A 17,380-nucleotide genomic window follows, 5' to 3' on the forward strand; every position below is an offset into this window, starting at 1 on the left:
GTAACCAGCCACAGCAAGGAGTGACTCCCTATGGGCATCCATCACACTTCTGAACCTGGAAGAGGACAAGACATGCAGTTTTGTGTTTGCACTGAGAAATAGGAACTCAAACTCAATGCATTAGTCAACTTTAGAAATGTCCCTTTATTCTTTAATTTCTTTGAAGTTTCTCTATGTTTTATGCTAGATTTCCTAAAAATGTGTCTTTAAAAAAAAAGCAAAGGAGGAGGTGTGGTTTGGTGTTTTGGTTGTTGCATTCAACTTCGAAATAGGTTTAAAAGTGTGGTTCAGGCAGGCCTACTCCAGGAAGAGTTTAGTAGCAGACCTTTTGAAAATTGGTGCTTTTTTTTTTTGGAATCTCATTGTTACAGAAAGAATGAATTATGATAGATTTAAAATATTTATGTATTCATTCATGATGAAGTGTGTGGGTGTTTTTCTTTTTCTTTTTTTTTTGGCAAACTGTGCCGGACCAAACTACTGATTCAAAAGGCATGTCAGATCTTGACAGGAAAGTGACCCCTTTATTCCGCATTCACCTTTGATGGTAACATGGACATTTATTTGCATTGCTCTAATTTGAAATATCTGTAATTTCATAAGCACTTTATAAACTTTGTTCTTATTTATGTAGGATTTTTCTTTGCTTTCGTTGTGGTCAAAAGGTGCTGAAACAGATTGTTGCTAATAAGGACTTTAACTTCTTAGACCAAGAACTTCCACCAAGGCTTCTAGGGGAACCACGCTAAGATACATGGAAGCCTTCTAGGAGTTGCTGTACTGATCAATGTACTTGCCAGTAGTGGCAAGATCATTCACCAGAGTCTTTGTGAAGGTACAACATGTAAATTCTAAAGGCCCAAATGAACCACAGTGGAATTGTTACAATTATTCATTGCCAGATTTGGCAAAAATGCCTGTCCAGTTTTGTTCTCCTGAACCCTGTGCTAACTTGAGAAAAAAAAAAAAATCTCACAGCTGGCCTGAGATTCCACAGTGCTCAAATTTAACATGGTTTCCAGAGAATCTGGCCCCTTAAGTCCAGAAGGTTCTGGTTTTCATAAAAGATGTATTTGCTGTTTATTTTCTATGGTAAGTATTTGCTATTTTGAATTTAATTATTAACAGTGTCAGTCTCAGTTGTGTATTGCATATACTGTATTTATAAATTGGTGCAAAAAGCACAAGTAAAGTAAATTATACATCAAATTTATTATAAAGAAATAGTAACTATTTTAACTTTGTTCAGTATGTGGTAATTTGCTCCTATTAGAGTAAAAAACAGTAAATTATTATCAGTTTGTGTAACTTAAGAGTATTCCATATAATATTTTTTTAGATTTAGATGCATAAAATTTTGAATGTGAAATTTGCAGGGCATTTTAAAACATGTGGGGGATATTTTCCCATGTTCTGTGTTAATTCATTTTTTCTTCTGCCATATGATTTTACATGTAATGTAGTCAAGCATACTGTGAATAGATTTGTTTGTAATGAGCAAACCACGTAGAACTACTTTTTAAAAAAATGTAGCTGGTATGACTTTAGATTTCTTTTTCAAGTCATTATATAAATAATTTATATCTTCCTAGGTGAGTTACTCATTGCAAAGTTTGACTCAATGCAAATGACCTGAAATCCATGTCTGCTTACTTTCCTGTGGCAGCATCCATGTGAACTGCTTTGTACACTGTGAAACTCTTTCATTCCAGCCTGCTCATTTCGTGTTTACTCGGGGCTGGGAAAGACTTTGCCAAAACATTAAAGACCATTTCTTTTCACTAAATTAACAAATTCTATCTGCTTTCAGAAGACAAATCTTTACATTTCAGCTGATTTTGTATATCAGGGTTTTTTGTATTTTTTTCCTTTCAAGAACCATACCTAGAGTTCATGAAGTTATTTTTCTTCAAAATAATATATCCATGTAATGACTGCCTTGGCAAAATGACCGAAATGTGAATGTTGTGCCTAGTGAGTAAGTCATGTTCTGTCCTGATTGTTTTCTTTCCTTTCAAGAATTAATGGTATTTAAAATGCCAGTTTTTAGTTTGAACCATATATTTTTATAGTTCAATATTGCAAACAGCAGTAATACTGTTTCAAGAATGAGTGTTATAATTGCATAGCATTTGTATGCACTTTATATTTTGCAGAAGTTAGTGGAATTAATTTATTAATCACTTTGCACATGAAAGCTGTGGGTATACCTTTTTTGTTGTTGTTTCCTCTTTTTTCTTAGGTGAGGAAGCTAAGTCATGGTAAGGCCCTATAATATAAAGAGTCTATGGAAAGTTGAGGGAAAACCTGGGACTGGTTTTCCCCTGCGCGTTATAGAGCAATTGGAAATTTTAATCTAGTCTTAACCATGTTTCCTCCCACTCAGTCCTTTATCCTGAGAGGTCTCATTTTTCTTTTCTAGCTGATGCATTAATTTGCATTAAAATGATCACAAGGGAAAGCCCTAGCCTTTGGCAGAACCTGGCAATTTACTTGGCCAGGTACAGAGGAAATTAAGATCAGATGGAGACCCCCTTTCCCCTTAAGACTCTGGACTCCAATGCAGTTGGACTAAGAAGCCCTTAGGGATACCTCTTTACCCTGCAGGCTCCTTTCTAGTAGGGCTGCATTTGTCATTTGATTTACTCCTCTTGGCCCGGAAGTAGGGCATCACTGTGAGGATGAGTGTCCTTTGGCCTCTTGTGGCCCCAGGGCACCAACATCAGAGACCGCAGCAGTTGGGTCATCTCTTAAAGTGGTGCCTGCTGAAAGTTGGTGCACTGAAAACACGATGTAGTGAGCTCCCTCGGTCTCAAGTGATCGGCAGGGGCTAATATGGCTCTCAGTTTTATGTGCTGATATCTGAGCAAGACCCAAGGGCCTTTTCTTTTTCTTTCTCACTTACTAAGGCTCCTATATAATCCTTATATAACAGGTAAATAATTGAGAAGATGTTGGAGAAATTTCGCTGGGAAATCCCAGCCTCTAGAATTAGAAAGAATGAATCTTAGTGTCCCCCAAATTGATGCAGGTTGAATTAAGCATGCAATATAAATAAATAGAGTGAATTACAAAAAGCATTTTGTGTAGGGTTGATCAAATTTTAAGTACAATGAAACTTCATTATGTGCATTATCTGGATTTTCCCAAACATTTTCCAGTCCCATAAAGGATTACCACTTAATGAAATAAAATGTTCATAAAGCAATGGTTCCTCCTTGGAAAATTTTTCTTACAAAACAGCTCCAAACCAGGCTTAACTGAGCTAGATTTTGAAGTTTTAAAGAAGTTTCATTGTCTTTTTAAACCTTTTTAATTGGTTTATTTGGACAAAGGTATAATCAACCCCTTTTCACATTTTAGTATGTGCAGTTGTTCATTTTTTTTTTACATATGGAAAAGTTAGCCTGCATTTATTTTTAAATGCAGTTACTAAGACATTTTTGTATTCCCCATCAATGACAATGCTCAGTATGCACAAAATGTGACTCATGATCAAAACAGTTCAGCTCTTACTTTCTCTAGGGTTTAATAAAATACTTAAAAACCAACCACACAAATATTTATACATCAAAATGATAAATTTACATCGAGACTGCAAATTTAATACTTTCCATTGTCTCTGTTCTTAGTGCCATGCTTGTAACTTTGATAGAAGGTGGACACTAGGCAACTGGTAGTGAAAGAAAAAAGTCCATTCTTTAATGAAGAATTCAGGTACATTGACCATTTCTTACTTTATGGTGGAAAGTTCTTTTGATGTACATTGTTATCTCTTGGCAAAATAAAAGTGCCTTAAGTTAAAAGTTTGTTTTGAGATCCATTAAAGAAATCAGTATCAGTTCATAATGCATTATTTACAAATCTTTTTTTTTTGCATGTCCATTATAAATTTAATATTGTAAATGTACTCATTCATTTACATGCCTATGGCTGCCTTTGATTAAACTTCTTCCAAAAAATAAACTCTGTCCAGATGTTGGCTTTGTTCAACTAATTTTATTTCATGTCAGATTACTTGAATATGAGTTGTTGCATAATCACTACCCAGCGGATTCTTTGCTGTGCATTTGTACACTCCAGAATCTGAGGTTTGTGGATTCTGAATGACTAGGGTACCTTGTGGGTGCGGAGGCTCAATTCCATGGGCCCTCCCTTTATATGCCCTTGACAGCAGGGAGTGGTCAGGCATCTCCCATGTGATTTCTGGCTTGGGGACTCCCAGGGCCACACACTGGAGCTGAACGACTGCTCCTGTTCTTGTGAGGATGCTCCTGGGTGGGCGATTTGTAATACGGGGAGGGTAGGCTACAACCATTACTGGCACAGTAATCAGTGCATGGCCAACACTATTTTGAGCCTTACAAATGTAGTTTCCCCTGTCATAAGCTGTTGCTTCTTTGATGACTAAGGTGCCATTTTCATGCAATGTATATTTTCCATTACTTTGGGGCCTATCTATTACATAACCACTAGGTACAGTCCATTTGATATTTGGCTTAGGGCTTCCATCAGACACACAGTGCAGTGAAAGAGAGTCTCCACTGATACAGTAAACTATTCCTACTGCATAAGTAAGAATAACTGGCTTCTGGCCAATTCCTAGTACAATTAGTTTCTCAATATAGCCAACTTTATTTCTGGCAGCACACCGATACTTTCCTGCGTCACCCCGAGTTGTTTTGTAAATGATAAAAGAACCATTGCTTGCTATCAAGTACTGAGAATTTTGTGGTTCATTGGGAAATTGTGTGCCATTTGGCAAAATCCAGATCATTTCAGGTGGCGGATTTCCATCCACAGAGCAATTCAGTACTGTGGGCTTTCCAATCTGGGCAACTACTTTTTCATTGAATGGATATCTGAATGTTGGTCTTCTCAGCATTTCCAGCACTTCTAACTGTACCACCAGCATGCTCTCTCCTCCTTCATTCCGAGCCACACAGATAAAATCGGCTGAATCTGAAAGCCTCACATTCCTAATTTCCAAGGTTCCATTCCCATAGACCGTGATTCTGCTTCCGTAGTATGGGGCTGTGAGGAAAATATTGTCTGGCATGATCCACATGATTTGGGGAGACGGCGATCCCTCAGCTCGGCAGTCAAAGAGTCTTTTGGAATGCCTCACAGCGGTGGCTTTAATGACCGTTTTGTTTGTATATAGACCATTGATTAATGGAGGTTGGGAGACAATGTCCAGTTTGTACATTTTTGTGTCATCCCCACTGGGATTCCGGGCCACGCACACGTACTCTCCGGAATCGAGCAGTTTCACTTTGCTGATGGACAAAGACCCATTGGCATGAAAAGTGTACCTATCCTTAGAGAATGAAATCATGTCCCTGGAAGGCAGCAGCCAAAATATTTTTGGTCTGGGTTCGCCAATGACCTCACAGTCAAGGACTGCTGTGTCTCCAGCCTTGATTCTTGAGTTGGTCTTGTAACCCTGCCTGATCCGTGGGGCAGCTGTTACTACCGTTAGGTGGACCTTCATTTCATCCTTCCCTAGAGTGTTCTGGGCATAGCAAGTATAATCTCCTTCCTCTGCTATCCCGACTTTGTTGAAGTATAGGGTTCCGTTGTCAAAAAGGGTATACCTCCTGGTCCTGTGGCCACTGTCATCTGCTTGCATTGCATTGTTTATCATTGTTCCATCAGGCAAACTCCAGGATATCTCAGGTATTGGTGAGCCAGAAGCCTTGCAATCAACTTGGAAATCTTTTCCATGAAACACTTGCTTTTTAAAATGTTGCTTATGGTCAATTTTGGCAGGTTTCAGTCTTAGACTGACATGCATCAGTATCAGATCATCTCCCAGCTTGTTTCTTGCCACACACAAGTAGTCACCACCATCTTTTTCTGTTATTGATCCAATAAACAGGGATCCGTTTGGGTAGACATGGATCCGGCTGCCCATTCTAAGGAGAGAAGAGAAGAAGTTGAGTGTGCAGCTCTCAGCAAGGGGCGGGGAGCAGTCCTTAATTTATATAGCATTAGCTTTTTGGACACTTTCTTAAACTATTTAATGAATAGTTTAAGAAATTACACTGGGCACTAGCTTGTTTACTGTTATCTAAGCCATTTGCTGAAAAAGATGAAATTACCTAACTGAATAGGTATCATGGGTAAAATTTAATGTAAATAGTTATTTCTCAGGTGGATTTCAAGTGAATCTCTTTTACATGGTGGTTTTTTTAAAAAAAATCATAATGGTTCGGAGAATGGTAGAAATAGTAGGTTCCTAGGCATGTGACCTTGACCATTTTATATGTCAAGTGATCATTTTGTGATGTCAGTCAAGAACAACTTACATACTTGATCAGAAAAGATGGCATTATACTTATTAGAGATATTAGTAACAACAGTTACTTGTTTAGAAGATAAGTTCCACTTTGTTATGAAGAGAGAAAATGCCAGTGCATGACTCAGAAGCTTGCTGTAGCACGTGCCCTTTCAGGACAGCTGTAATTATGCTGACCTGTGGGAAACACTGGTGTTCTTCTGAAGCCACTACCCAGTGTGCTATTCCCACAATTGACCAGTAGATGGCAGACCTTGCCTGGTAAAACCAAATGGAGCCTCTCAAAGACCAGTGGAAATTGAATTGGGGCTAATACCATGATCCAGAACACCCATAGTGACAATCTATGTAATGTTTCTCTTCTAATTTTTTGGAACATGAGCTAAGCAGGTAGGTTAAACTAGAAAGAAGTGTGTGAACATTTCATAGCTGCTAACCAAGTCAAACAGCCTCAAGTTCTCTAGCAAACCTAGTGTAAGAAGTGCAGGGGTAAGAGGGCATTGTGATACCACATTACAGAAGGTGCTGGTGTTCTTTTTATGTGTTTTTCTCAAGGGTGGAAGGAACTCCTCTGGCATTTAAACCAAGGTAAAATCATAATGGATACACTTAGTAAAGACAATGGAAATTGCCAGGGGCTTTGCATTTATTTTTAAATCTTTAGCCAGTTGGGCACTGTCCTGCTGAGTAAACTGATACTTAAGAGACTTAATGACTTGTCTCAAGTCACAGGGCTGGTTCTCAAACCTTGTATTTTTCCTAATGTTTTTTCCTTCCTCATTCTCTCCTAATGCTTTCTAAAAGCACTTATTCTCAAACTTGTGTGCACCACTTCAAATCACTTACGCGGTATGAAATACCGATGACTACCTGAGTCCCACCTCCAGAATTTGACTTAATTGGTGTGGACTGTGGCCTCGGTGTCAGGATTCCTAGGTTTTGCTGTGTAGGTAAGTCTGAGAACCACTGCTCTAAACCTAGGGTCTCAACTCGGTTCCCTTATCACCTGCACCAGAATCACACTGGCCCTGATTTCCTGTTCACGTTTCAGTGACCGGATTCAATACATGGCTGGGGACTGGGAACCCACTGTTTAATACCCCGGGTGACTTGTGAACAAATAAGTTTGAGAACTAGTCTCCAATTTTAGCATGCACTAAGATCACCTGGAGGGCTTCAAAGAACACAGATTGCTTTTGAAAATACAGACTCAGAGTTTCTGATTCAACAAGTTCTTAGGCAATACTTACACTGGCAGGGAACTACACTTTGAAAACCAGTGATTCATAGTGACATCCCCCAAAGCTGAAGAATCTGGAGGTTATAAAAATAAACAGAACCATAGCTGTTTCTTATTACAAATTTGTATTTTTAAGAGAATTTATTTTTGAAAATAAAAGTTTTATCCAAAAAAAGAAAAAGAATTATTTGTGCAGGCATCTGCAGTCTTCCTAACGCAGCACTTCTCAGACTTTATTGTGCATATGATTCACTGGGGATTTTTTTAAGTGAAAGTTCTGATTCAGCAATCAGGGGAACCTGAGGTCTGCTCTTAGAATAAGCTCCCAGGTCAGGTCATGAGGAGCAAGGTTCCAAAGGAGAGGAAGTACAGTTCTGTGCCGTGGTGTAGGACACATATGTTGAAAGTAGTCGAGGTAGACTGATAGTGCTTGGAGTCTGGGACCATGGAAAAAATGCAGAGAAGGCTTTTTGGTTCAGCTGATGAGTGGTTTTCAGAAAGTGAAAGGGTTTTGCTTATTTGGGTCATGGTGGAGTATGGAGTAGACTTGGATAAGCACAGCTTTGATAAAAGATTTCTAATTTTCAGAATCTAAAATTCACATTTCTAAAGCTAAGAAGTAGGAAGAGTAAGGATTTTTCAATAGAAGTGCTCTTTTTCTGTTGACCTATCTAAAGCATCTAAGTCATGAATATTCTGGCCTTTTTTAGGAGTGAGTTGCAAAATAATCATTGGCTTGTTCAGTTAGCAAACAAGTTGAATTTCACTGTCAAAAACACCAGTACCTGTGGTGGCCCATGATAGCATCTGTGATCTTTACATACTCTGCTGCCTCTTCAATAGTATGAACTATCTTTCCATGTTTTGTAAGTACTTTCCCAAAACAAAATGTGAAAAGACTACCGTTCTTCTGCTCGATATCTCAGAGATTTGTTGGAACATTTGGTTAAGGTTTATTCTGAGATATCGAGGTAATGTGCTTTAGAATAGTCGCCAGACTTCCTCTGGATTAACTCTTTAACACATTCCCTTACATTTTTTCATACCTCTTGACAAAAGATTTCCATTTTCCATAATTGACTTAATGAAGATAAATGTTGTAGGCCTCATCTTTACAAGCTAGGTTTTGAACTTTATTTCTTACTCCCATCACAAATGTAATGCCTTTTATACTTTTTGCATAGGTAATGAAATGGTGATGGATGGGTAATGAAAATGGTGTTGGAAATTACACAGAATAATGAGCTTTCTCTGGGTAAATGAATCATCCCCATGCTCCATGGAATTTATTTTAAATGCATTCATTTCTGAAAAGAGAATTTCCATTCAACATTAATAAAATAAGTACTTAAAGGCAAACAAATGAGACCTGCTAATATAATAGTAAATGCAGAAATTGATGAAACATCAAAAATATTTGATGTCATAAATGGTTATATGTATAGTAAACATGTCATTCCTAAAGTTTACATCTTAGAACTCAGCATTTAAAAACATTTAAAATCTAAACTAATTTCAATTTGACACCGGCCAGATAATCTTGATGTCTTATTGAAAAACCTGAAAATTAACACTTACTTTTGAATAAAAGATCACAAGCCAAATTCACTTACTACATTCAAAACCAGCTTTTAGTGTGACACTAGAAAAAGAAGTCTATTCTTCAACATCTAAGCATGAGTACAAATTCAACTCTATTATGTCTATTCTCTTCTGCATGGATATTTTCTATTAATGAATAAGAAAATATAAAAAATGTAAATGCTCACTCCCATCTTTTTCTGTCATACAGAAAGCCACTGCACAAAGTCATGCAAATGGCCTAACTTAGTAACTCTTATAAGCTATAATTATTTTCAAAGACAGGGTTTAATTTATACAGAAAATCAGATAAAAATGAATATGCCTGTAACAAAGCATATTAGAGGAAATTTGTATGTGTATTTATGTGTCTGACAGCATTGGAGTGATGCAGATCCGGAATATATTTCACTTTGTGAAGGTCTTAATGTTGTGACTTTCATAAAGTGCTTTGCAATCTTAGGCTAGAAGAAATGACAGATTATACTGAAATTTAAAATGTTGGATAGGAGGCCCTTCAAGAGTGAAGTAAGAGTATGTCTTTCCAGAGCCTTGGTTGCATTACAAAATTCCCTCCTCTTTCCTGGATAGAGGAATTATGAGTGTGCTTACACAGTTACCATTTTAAAACTGTTGCAAGTATGAAAGCAAATGAAAATTTTCTTCCTCTTTAACTATATAAACTCAATAACAAGTTGGCCTCAGAGTTAAGCATAAAAGAATCTTGGTTTTTATATTATTTATTATATTAATCTCAAAAGGAATAGGTCTCTTCAGAGTTACTTGCAGAGTCTAAGGGCTCTCTAAAACTGCTAGCCTCACTGTATGACTTTTCATTTCAGAAGTTGTACATCTAAATAGATAAAGAAGGTAATCTCAACACAAAGGTATGGTTTACCTGTGCCACTGGTCGACGACAGCCTTGGATGGTAACCTCCAGATTATTTTGGGCTTGGGTTCCCCAATGGCTGAGCAGTTCAGTAGTAATTTGTCCCCAAAATTCACCTCAGTCCACTTCTGGGATGCAGATTCTATCCTGGGGATGGTCTCTTGCTCTTCTACTGTAAGAATTACCACCCTTCTCTCTGAGCCAGTGGAGCTGGTAGCAATACATTCATAAGTGCCTCTGTCTGAAGAAGCTACATTTCTTACATGCAGTGTCCCATTTGAAAATAAGAACAACTTGGAATTGATCAACTGTAATGGTGTCACTTTGGTGCCATCAGTGAGGACCCAGTGGACACTAGGCTGAGGAGTTCCTTTTGCAGTACAAGGCAGTTTCAAACTTTCACCCCACATCCCTGCAATGACTTGCCTCTTTTGCTCTAGAATGACAGGTGGGGCTGCAATGACTTGAAGTCTAACCAGCAGTGAGTCCTGGCCAGCTGAGTTGTTGGCCATGCATTTGTAAAAGCCCCTGTCATAGATGCTGAGACTGTGGATGACCAGCGTTCCGTCAGATTTCACTAGGGCCTGCCTTTTCCCCTCAGAGGATTCTGAGACCACTGTTTGGTTTGCGAGAATCCAGTAAATCATAGGGCTTGGACTACCTTCAGCACTGCACTTCAATTCTACAGTGCCTCCAGAATGGACTGTGATCTCTTTGTTACGTCTCTCCAGGATCCTGGGAGGATAGGAAACCACAGACAAGGTGACGTGAAGGTGGTCTGTGCCCAGGGGATTGGAAGCAGAGCACAGGTACTGTCCACGGTCCTGAATGTCCACCTCCTGTATGGCCAGCGTGCCATTGGGGAGCACCTGGAACCTGCTGTTCTCTTTCCTTTTAGACAAATCAAGTCCTGGTAAGAAAGGAATTTATAGGAATAGGTCATCAAAGTTTAGATAGGAGACATAAATTGTTCAAGTGGAAGTCTCAAGAGGAAAGCCATCTTTTTGTTAGGCTCCTGAGAACAAATATATTTAAAGTTATGATGCCTATTCTTCAGATTGCTAAAATTATTCCTGGAATTTCTTATCACCATAATTTTAATTTAAAATCCAGATGGCCCAATGCAATACCCATTCTCTCTTTTTCATATCACATTTCTTTGGATCCACTTTCAAATCATTTTTTTTAAACATTCCTAATTAACATGTTTTAAAACCTTTTAATGAGCAAAAAAGCCACGCGGCAAAAATGTCAAATGAGGACATTAATAGTTTCTGTATCTTAGAGAAATTTGAAACTGGGGTTGATTCCAGAAACATAGCACAATCTTTTCCTTGTTTTATAACCAAAGAAGACTAAGTTTAAAGAAACAGTTTCAAATACCTGATGAGACTCTGGTCCAGTGGATGGTGGGGAGGGGAGTCCCAACAGCCTCACAAGGAAGAAAGGCATCTGAGTTAGCTGGAACAGTAAAACTTGCTGCTTTTCCTCCAACTATTCTGGGCCTTTCGAATATATTCCTGGACAAAGAGTCAAAGGGAAGGAGTTCAGAAGTTGTTATTTGAACTGGTATCTTATCAAAGCGACTTTTCTTTGCAGTCTCCTGTATATCCCAGTTTGAAACACGATTGGTGTCCTCTGGCAAGCCTGGGGTGGGCAACATGCTCACTATTGACTTTTTGCCTTTTTCAGCAATTTCTCGGTATGACTTGTTCCAGAAGTGGTTTTCTGACAAGGGAGAGGGAGTCAATTTAGAACTCTGTGGTTTGACTATTGTTAGTGCTGGCACAGGAGCAGACTGTAAGAGACTGGAATAGAGAAAGTGGGTGGTTCCTGTTGTGTATTTGGCATTTGGGCGAGCTTTGGGAGGTGTAGCAATCTCTGCCGCTAATTCCTCTGGATTAGCGTTGTGCCCTGAGGACTCAGGGGGCCTGGCCATTATATTTGTCATTATCCTGGAAGAGGGACTTGCCACGTTACCCGTAACTGCACTTTGATCGTTCACAGGCAGGGAGGTGTGGATGGGTGCTGGAGTAGCACAGCTGCTCAGGAGGGGTGGCACGGTTGAGTGCCTAGGGATTGTATTTCTAGGTGTAGTCTGGTGTGGTCTGCTGGACAAAGTGGTTTCAGAAGCAGTTGTGCTAGAAGTTTGAGTACTCTCTTGGGGTAGCCTTTCACCTGTATCTGTCAGATTAAGGGTTCTTGGATGAAGACCAATTATGCTTGAGATTCCTTTTGGGCTTTCTATGGGAGAATGAGTGAAAACAGAGACACTGGGCTGGGCTGAAGTTTCATGGGCAGTGAGATCAGGAGGTGTCCTAGCCCTGGCTGTGCTGAAGCCAGAACTCTGGTTTGGAGAGGTGTTTGGGTGATTCCTGTTCTCCTGAGGCTCCTTTTTCCTTTGGACTTCTCGTGTCCTGGGTCTGATTGTTTGGGTTTTACTGATGATAGACACAGGGGCAGTAGAGGGAGTCGTCAGTATGGCTGTCTGCATTGATATGAAATGTGTACTTGATTCTTTGATTGAGATACTAGGAAGTATAGTGTGAACAGGAGGGAAGAGCAGCTGCTTCACCGGTGGGACACTGACAGGACTGTGTGTTGCGGTGAGATTGTGGTGAGTCGCAGCTGATGTTACTGATAGAATCTGCATCACACCTGCTGAGAGTGTTGTGCTAGGGAAGGTGGGGGAAACTTTATTCCTGGGTAAAGCAGGGGGTATTTTAGCAAGCACTGTGTTTCTGCTCTTTTGTGAACCAAATTTATGGTGACTCTTTATCCTCCCTTTTTGCATATAGTTGTTTACAAAAATCTGATGCCAGGGAATTTTCCTTCTTGAAAATCTTGTAATGGCTATAGAAGTAGGCATAGGTGGCTTCGTGCTGGGACCTGGCAGAGGTAATGTAATCACTGAATCTCTTTTAATTTCACCGGTGTTAGATGCACTTGGGTAAACAATATTTTTTATGTGAGCTTTTTCCATAAATACCCGGGCCGTTGAGGCAAGAGTCATGACTGCACCAGCTGGAGTCACTTGTGTACCTTCAGCACTGAAATATTTTATCGTGGGTGTTGTTTTCTCAGTGTCTACATTTGGTCTGTTCTCAAATGGTAACAAAGGACTGTGGACTAGAGTTGTAGATGCTGCTGCGGTGACTGTGGCAATTTCAGCTTTAGTGGAGGAAATGGGCAAAGAACTTGGAAAAGGCCTTGCTGCTGTGGAAGTGGCGAGCCTCTCTCTGGGAGAACAGGATGGGCAGCCCATGTTGTGCCCTGTGGCTGGAAATGCACTGGCACTTTCTTCAGAAGAGCCTCTGAAAGTTGGTCTCACAAAGCTGTATCTGTGCTGTCGGAGAAGTGGAGTTCTGTATGAGCTGATAAATCGCCCCCTGCCCCAGATTTTCCTCCGTCTTCCAAAGCGTCCAGACAGAGGGATGTTAGTTGTACTATTTCTGGAAATCTGTAACTGAGAACGTGCAGGAGTGTGTGTGCTCGAGAGGCACTTAGAGGTGCTAAGCTTTTGAGTCACGGGAGAAGAGATGCGATTACTCCTGGGTTCACTGGTTCCTGTTACGGATGTCTGATGACTCTCCATAGCACTTACCACCCCTGAGAACACATCAGCTTTGCTGTTAGCACTACGAAGCATTTTGATATTGACATCTTCAGCTGAAGTCCCCACTGTTACTGGATGGGCAGTTTCCAGATGCTCTCTCCTCTTCCCCATGTCATCACTGCCATGAAACTGAGTTGCTTCAGGTAGCGGAGGAGAGATGGTGGGTACCTTTTGGTTGGCTGTGCCTTGCCTTTTGCTTGATGTGGCTGGGTTTACGTCCGTTGACACAGCTGTCGTTTCAGCAGCAGCAGACCGTTTGGAATCTACTGGTTTCCCTGGTGGTAGTGTTTGTGGACTTGCAATGGGGGAGATGCTGGTGCCAGCTGTTGTATTTGTCACAGGGCTGTTAGATACTGTCCTGGGGTGGGCAGCCCTGGTCCTTACCAGAACACTGGGAACTTCAGTTGCCAGGACCATAAATTCCTCATCTGGAGGGAGCAGGCCTGAAGAGTCCACTTCCTCACCGTGTATGTCCAGGAGCTGGGTGACCAGGACAGGTGGCCTTGTTGTGCTTTTCTCCTTCCTCTCTGACACAGCATTCTTTTTAGCTTTCTCCAAAAGTGCTGCCCAGCGTAGTGGGTCAATTCTCCGAGCAGAGGGAGGGAACTGCTTCCTGCGCTCCCTAAAGAGGCGGTTTGTTGAATCTCCACGCCCCAGGTGCACTGGTTCCTGGTAGTTGTGCTTCTTGCTCGTGCTGGAGGCTTGGTTTCCCACTGCAGCTCCCACTGGAGAAGATGTAGAGGGTTGGGCGACTGGGGGCTCTTGAGAGTGAGCAGCGGGATTAGGCTCATCCAGTCCAGAGCCATCTGTTTCTACATCTTTGTCCACTGGCTTTTGCCCTTTTGTTTTGATTGAAACTTTGTTAATCAGAAAATCTATACCTGATGGGTTGGCTGCTATACAACGATAATGACCCTGGTCTTTTGGGGTGATCTGTAATATCCTTAGTGTGCCATTGTTGAGAATTTGTCTGTCTCTTGAGGACTGATAGAGCACAGTTCTTCCTGGAAGAACCCAGCTAACAGAGGCATCTGGGATACCAGTAGAATAGCATGGGAGGTCAAGTGTTTCACCAATGAATGCTGTGTGATGAATACCATTTTCGTGGTAGGCTTTGATGTAGGGCTCTACCACAGTAATCCTGTAGGTGAGAATATCTGTATCATCGTAATTGGTGCTTATGCAGTGGTATGTGCCTGTGTCAAAGCTGTCAGCCATCTGGAGCTCCAGTTTTCCACTTCTGTCTATTAGGATTCGTCCATCCTCACTAACATAAGGGGCTGTCACTTTACTTCCATCAGCTAGAACCCACTCCAGATGTGGGGTGGGATCTCCCAGGCCTGGGCAGTCTAGGTCAATGGTCCCACCGACCAAAACAGTGTGTTCCAGCTTAGTGTTGTTATCCCTGGAAATCATGGTCCATTTGTGGTTCACTGGCCTCATCTCTGCCCTTGGTAAAGAGACCTGAGCATCACTAGAGTACTGGATCTGCAGCACACTGAGTGTGGTGGCAGTTCTGTTTAGTTGCAAGGAAATTCGGTCTTGCATTAGCCAAGGGGGATCTGCTTTGAGAACAGCCTCTATGTTGGTAAAAATGTCGTTGGGCTCAGGAGCCACTTGATTATATTTGTAGCCATGGTGTGATGTTTCAGGGAGCAAGTGGCTCCTTTCTAGTATCAGAGGAAAGTCACTGTACAAAGCCAGAACTTGCCAAACTGACTGAATGTGACTGTAATCTATGTCACACACCAGAAATGTTGAAAATGATGTATTGAGCATGATGTAGTCATTTTCCTCAGTGAGTATAATGGAGGATGTCTGGGAGGGCTTCTGGATACTGCAGACCATGTTAGCTTCATTTCCAGACTGGTCTGTCAGATTCAATGTGAGGGAGCCCAAGGGTGACATGAAATCTTGGGGAGACATGGACACAGAACCACTGTCTTCCAAAATCAGCAGGCTCTTCAGTTTCAGGGATGGGTCAATGCTTGGCTTGGCACACCGGAAAGCCACAGCTGGGACCATAGCTAAGGGCTTGCCTTTAGAGGTCCTGGGGTTCATGCAAAGTGGACATTGCTGAGGACTGGAGGGACTTCTGTCCTTTTTGCATTTTATTATATCTAGGAAAAATGACAATTGAATTATTGTCATTTGTACCCTTCTTATTAATTAATATTTGAACACTTTGAATATTTTTGTTAGAATTTAAAAACATTTGCAAATTCTGTTGTTGATTTCTTAAAAAAAATAACACTTTCCCTTGCCACAATATTATATCCATAGACACAAGGATTTGTCTGTCTTGTTCACTGATGTGTTTCCCATACCTAGAAAGTATCTGATACTCAGTAAATATTATTTGAGTGAATAGTTTCCTTATCTAGGGAAACATAATGATATGCTTATGATTGTCACTTTTTATTAACAGTAGTTTAGTTCTAATTCCTCATTTCAATGTTTTAAGAGTCCTAGAATTTCATTGCCCTTTAAGACATAAACTGTTTTCATAAGTAATCATTAAACACACAAACTTTCTTTTCCCATTTTCCAAAAGAACAACACCTGAATTATAAGATGCGCTGGCCTGGTCTCACTTAGTCTCAGTAGAAATGGAGACAGAGACACAGGTGGGAGCGATCAGTAAGGGGTGAGGATTCAGGTGAACATGGGCGGGGCGACTGAGGGCACAAGTGCAGACACGTGCACCTGACTTTGGTGATGCATTGGTTGAGGCAGAGTCATTGGAGGAGGATACAGTTTAATGGGGAGGGAGAACTTTGTGTCTCCGTAAAGGGGCGGCCCATTCAGGGTGACAGTTCCGTGATGTCAGAAGCCTGAAAGTCTTAGAACACGAGGGCTACCCTCAGCCTTTCTGAATCACAGAAGCCTTTTCTTTCAGGTATTCAAATATCACTTATATTCAATCATTTAAAAAGCACCACTCTGGTGGGCCTATTTAAAGTAATTGATCACTGAAATACTTGATAAGAGGTACGGAGTTTTATCTTACATAAAATGCAACCCGGGACTTCCATGCCATTTCCGGTAGTAGCTCCCATATCATGCATTGGACATGGCACTTAAGGGAACATTATCCCATTGGCAGAGGCTGGGCAGGGTCAGATCACCTTCCCCCATGTGCACAAATCCTCTCAAAGGCTTAAGTCCGTCTGACCAAGGACTCCCAACCCTTTAGTGTGTACCTCAGTATGACAGGTAATGCCATATATATCTGGCTACTCAGCATTCTTCAGCACACTTTAAAGTTTACTATGCCCTCGAAGTAGCTGAAAAGCCTGAAAGCCTTTGAACATTCATAAGAGGCTCTTTTCAGTCACCCACTTACCAAGCAGCTATGCCCCTTTACCTACTTATCAGTATCCTGGGCTCAGACCCTGCTATCGCAAAGATCATGGCAGACTTCTGGTTTAATTAAGCCTCATCACAGAATTATTTTTGCTCACATCTTGGTATGCCTATTATTGGACTTCAGGTATTTTACCTGAGATGCAAATCAGATCATTCACTTCCACTGCCTCCCTCACACTAGGTTCCAGTCACACACAAATGCTTTCCATGCCTCAACCTTGCCATGCCTGAACTCCTCTGGTATATGCTGTTCCTTCCACTTCCCATACACTTGGTATCTGACACACATTCTTCCACCTCTACTGATGCCCTCAAGACCCAGGCAGGACAGCACTTCTTCTGGGTAGGCTCCCTGCTTTACTTTCTCCTAGTGCCTTTCACTTC

The 17,380-nt window shown here is 40.9% G+C and overlaps 2 protein-coding genes across 2 annotated transcripts in view; one reads left to right on the plus strand and one right to left on the minus strand.

Annotated features, from left to right (window-relative positions):
• Positions 1 to 3,952, plus strand: part of MED12L (mediator complex subunit 12L) — a 326,362-nt gene extending 322,410 nt beyond the window's left edge. Inside the window, 1 exon segment of the mRNA XM_057499138.1 lies at positions 1 to 3,952. Coding sequence (XP_057355121.1) covers positions 1 to 53 — 53 coding nt within the window. The 3' untranslated portion in view covers positions 54 to 3,952.
• The window catches only part of IGSF10 (immunoglobulin superfamily member 10), a 25,353-nt gene continuing 11,477 nt past the window's right edge, over positions 3,505 to 17,380 (minus strand). Inside the window, exons 5-7 of the mRNA XM_057499131.1 lie at positions 11,395 to 15,747; positions 10,021 to 10,921; positions 3,505 to 5,918 (exon numbers count right to left, since the gene is read on the minus strand). Coding sequence (XP_057355114.1) covers positions 4,010 to 5,918; positions 10,021 to 10,921; positions 11,395 to 15,747 — 7,163 coding nt within the window. The 3' untranslated portion in view covers positions 3,505 to 4,009. The remainder of the gene's footprint in view (positions 5,919 to 10,020; positions 10,922 to 11,394; positions 15,748 to 17,380) is intronic.

Source organism: Manis pentadactyla, chromosome 1 (assembly GCF_030020395.1).
Source record: "Manis pentadactyla isolate mManPen7 chromosome 1, mManPen7.hap1, whole genome shotgun sequence".
NCBI classification, from domain to species: Eukaryota; Metazoa; Chordata; class Mammalia; order Pholidota; family Manidae; genus Manis; species Manis pentadactyla.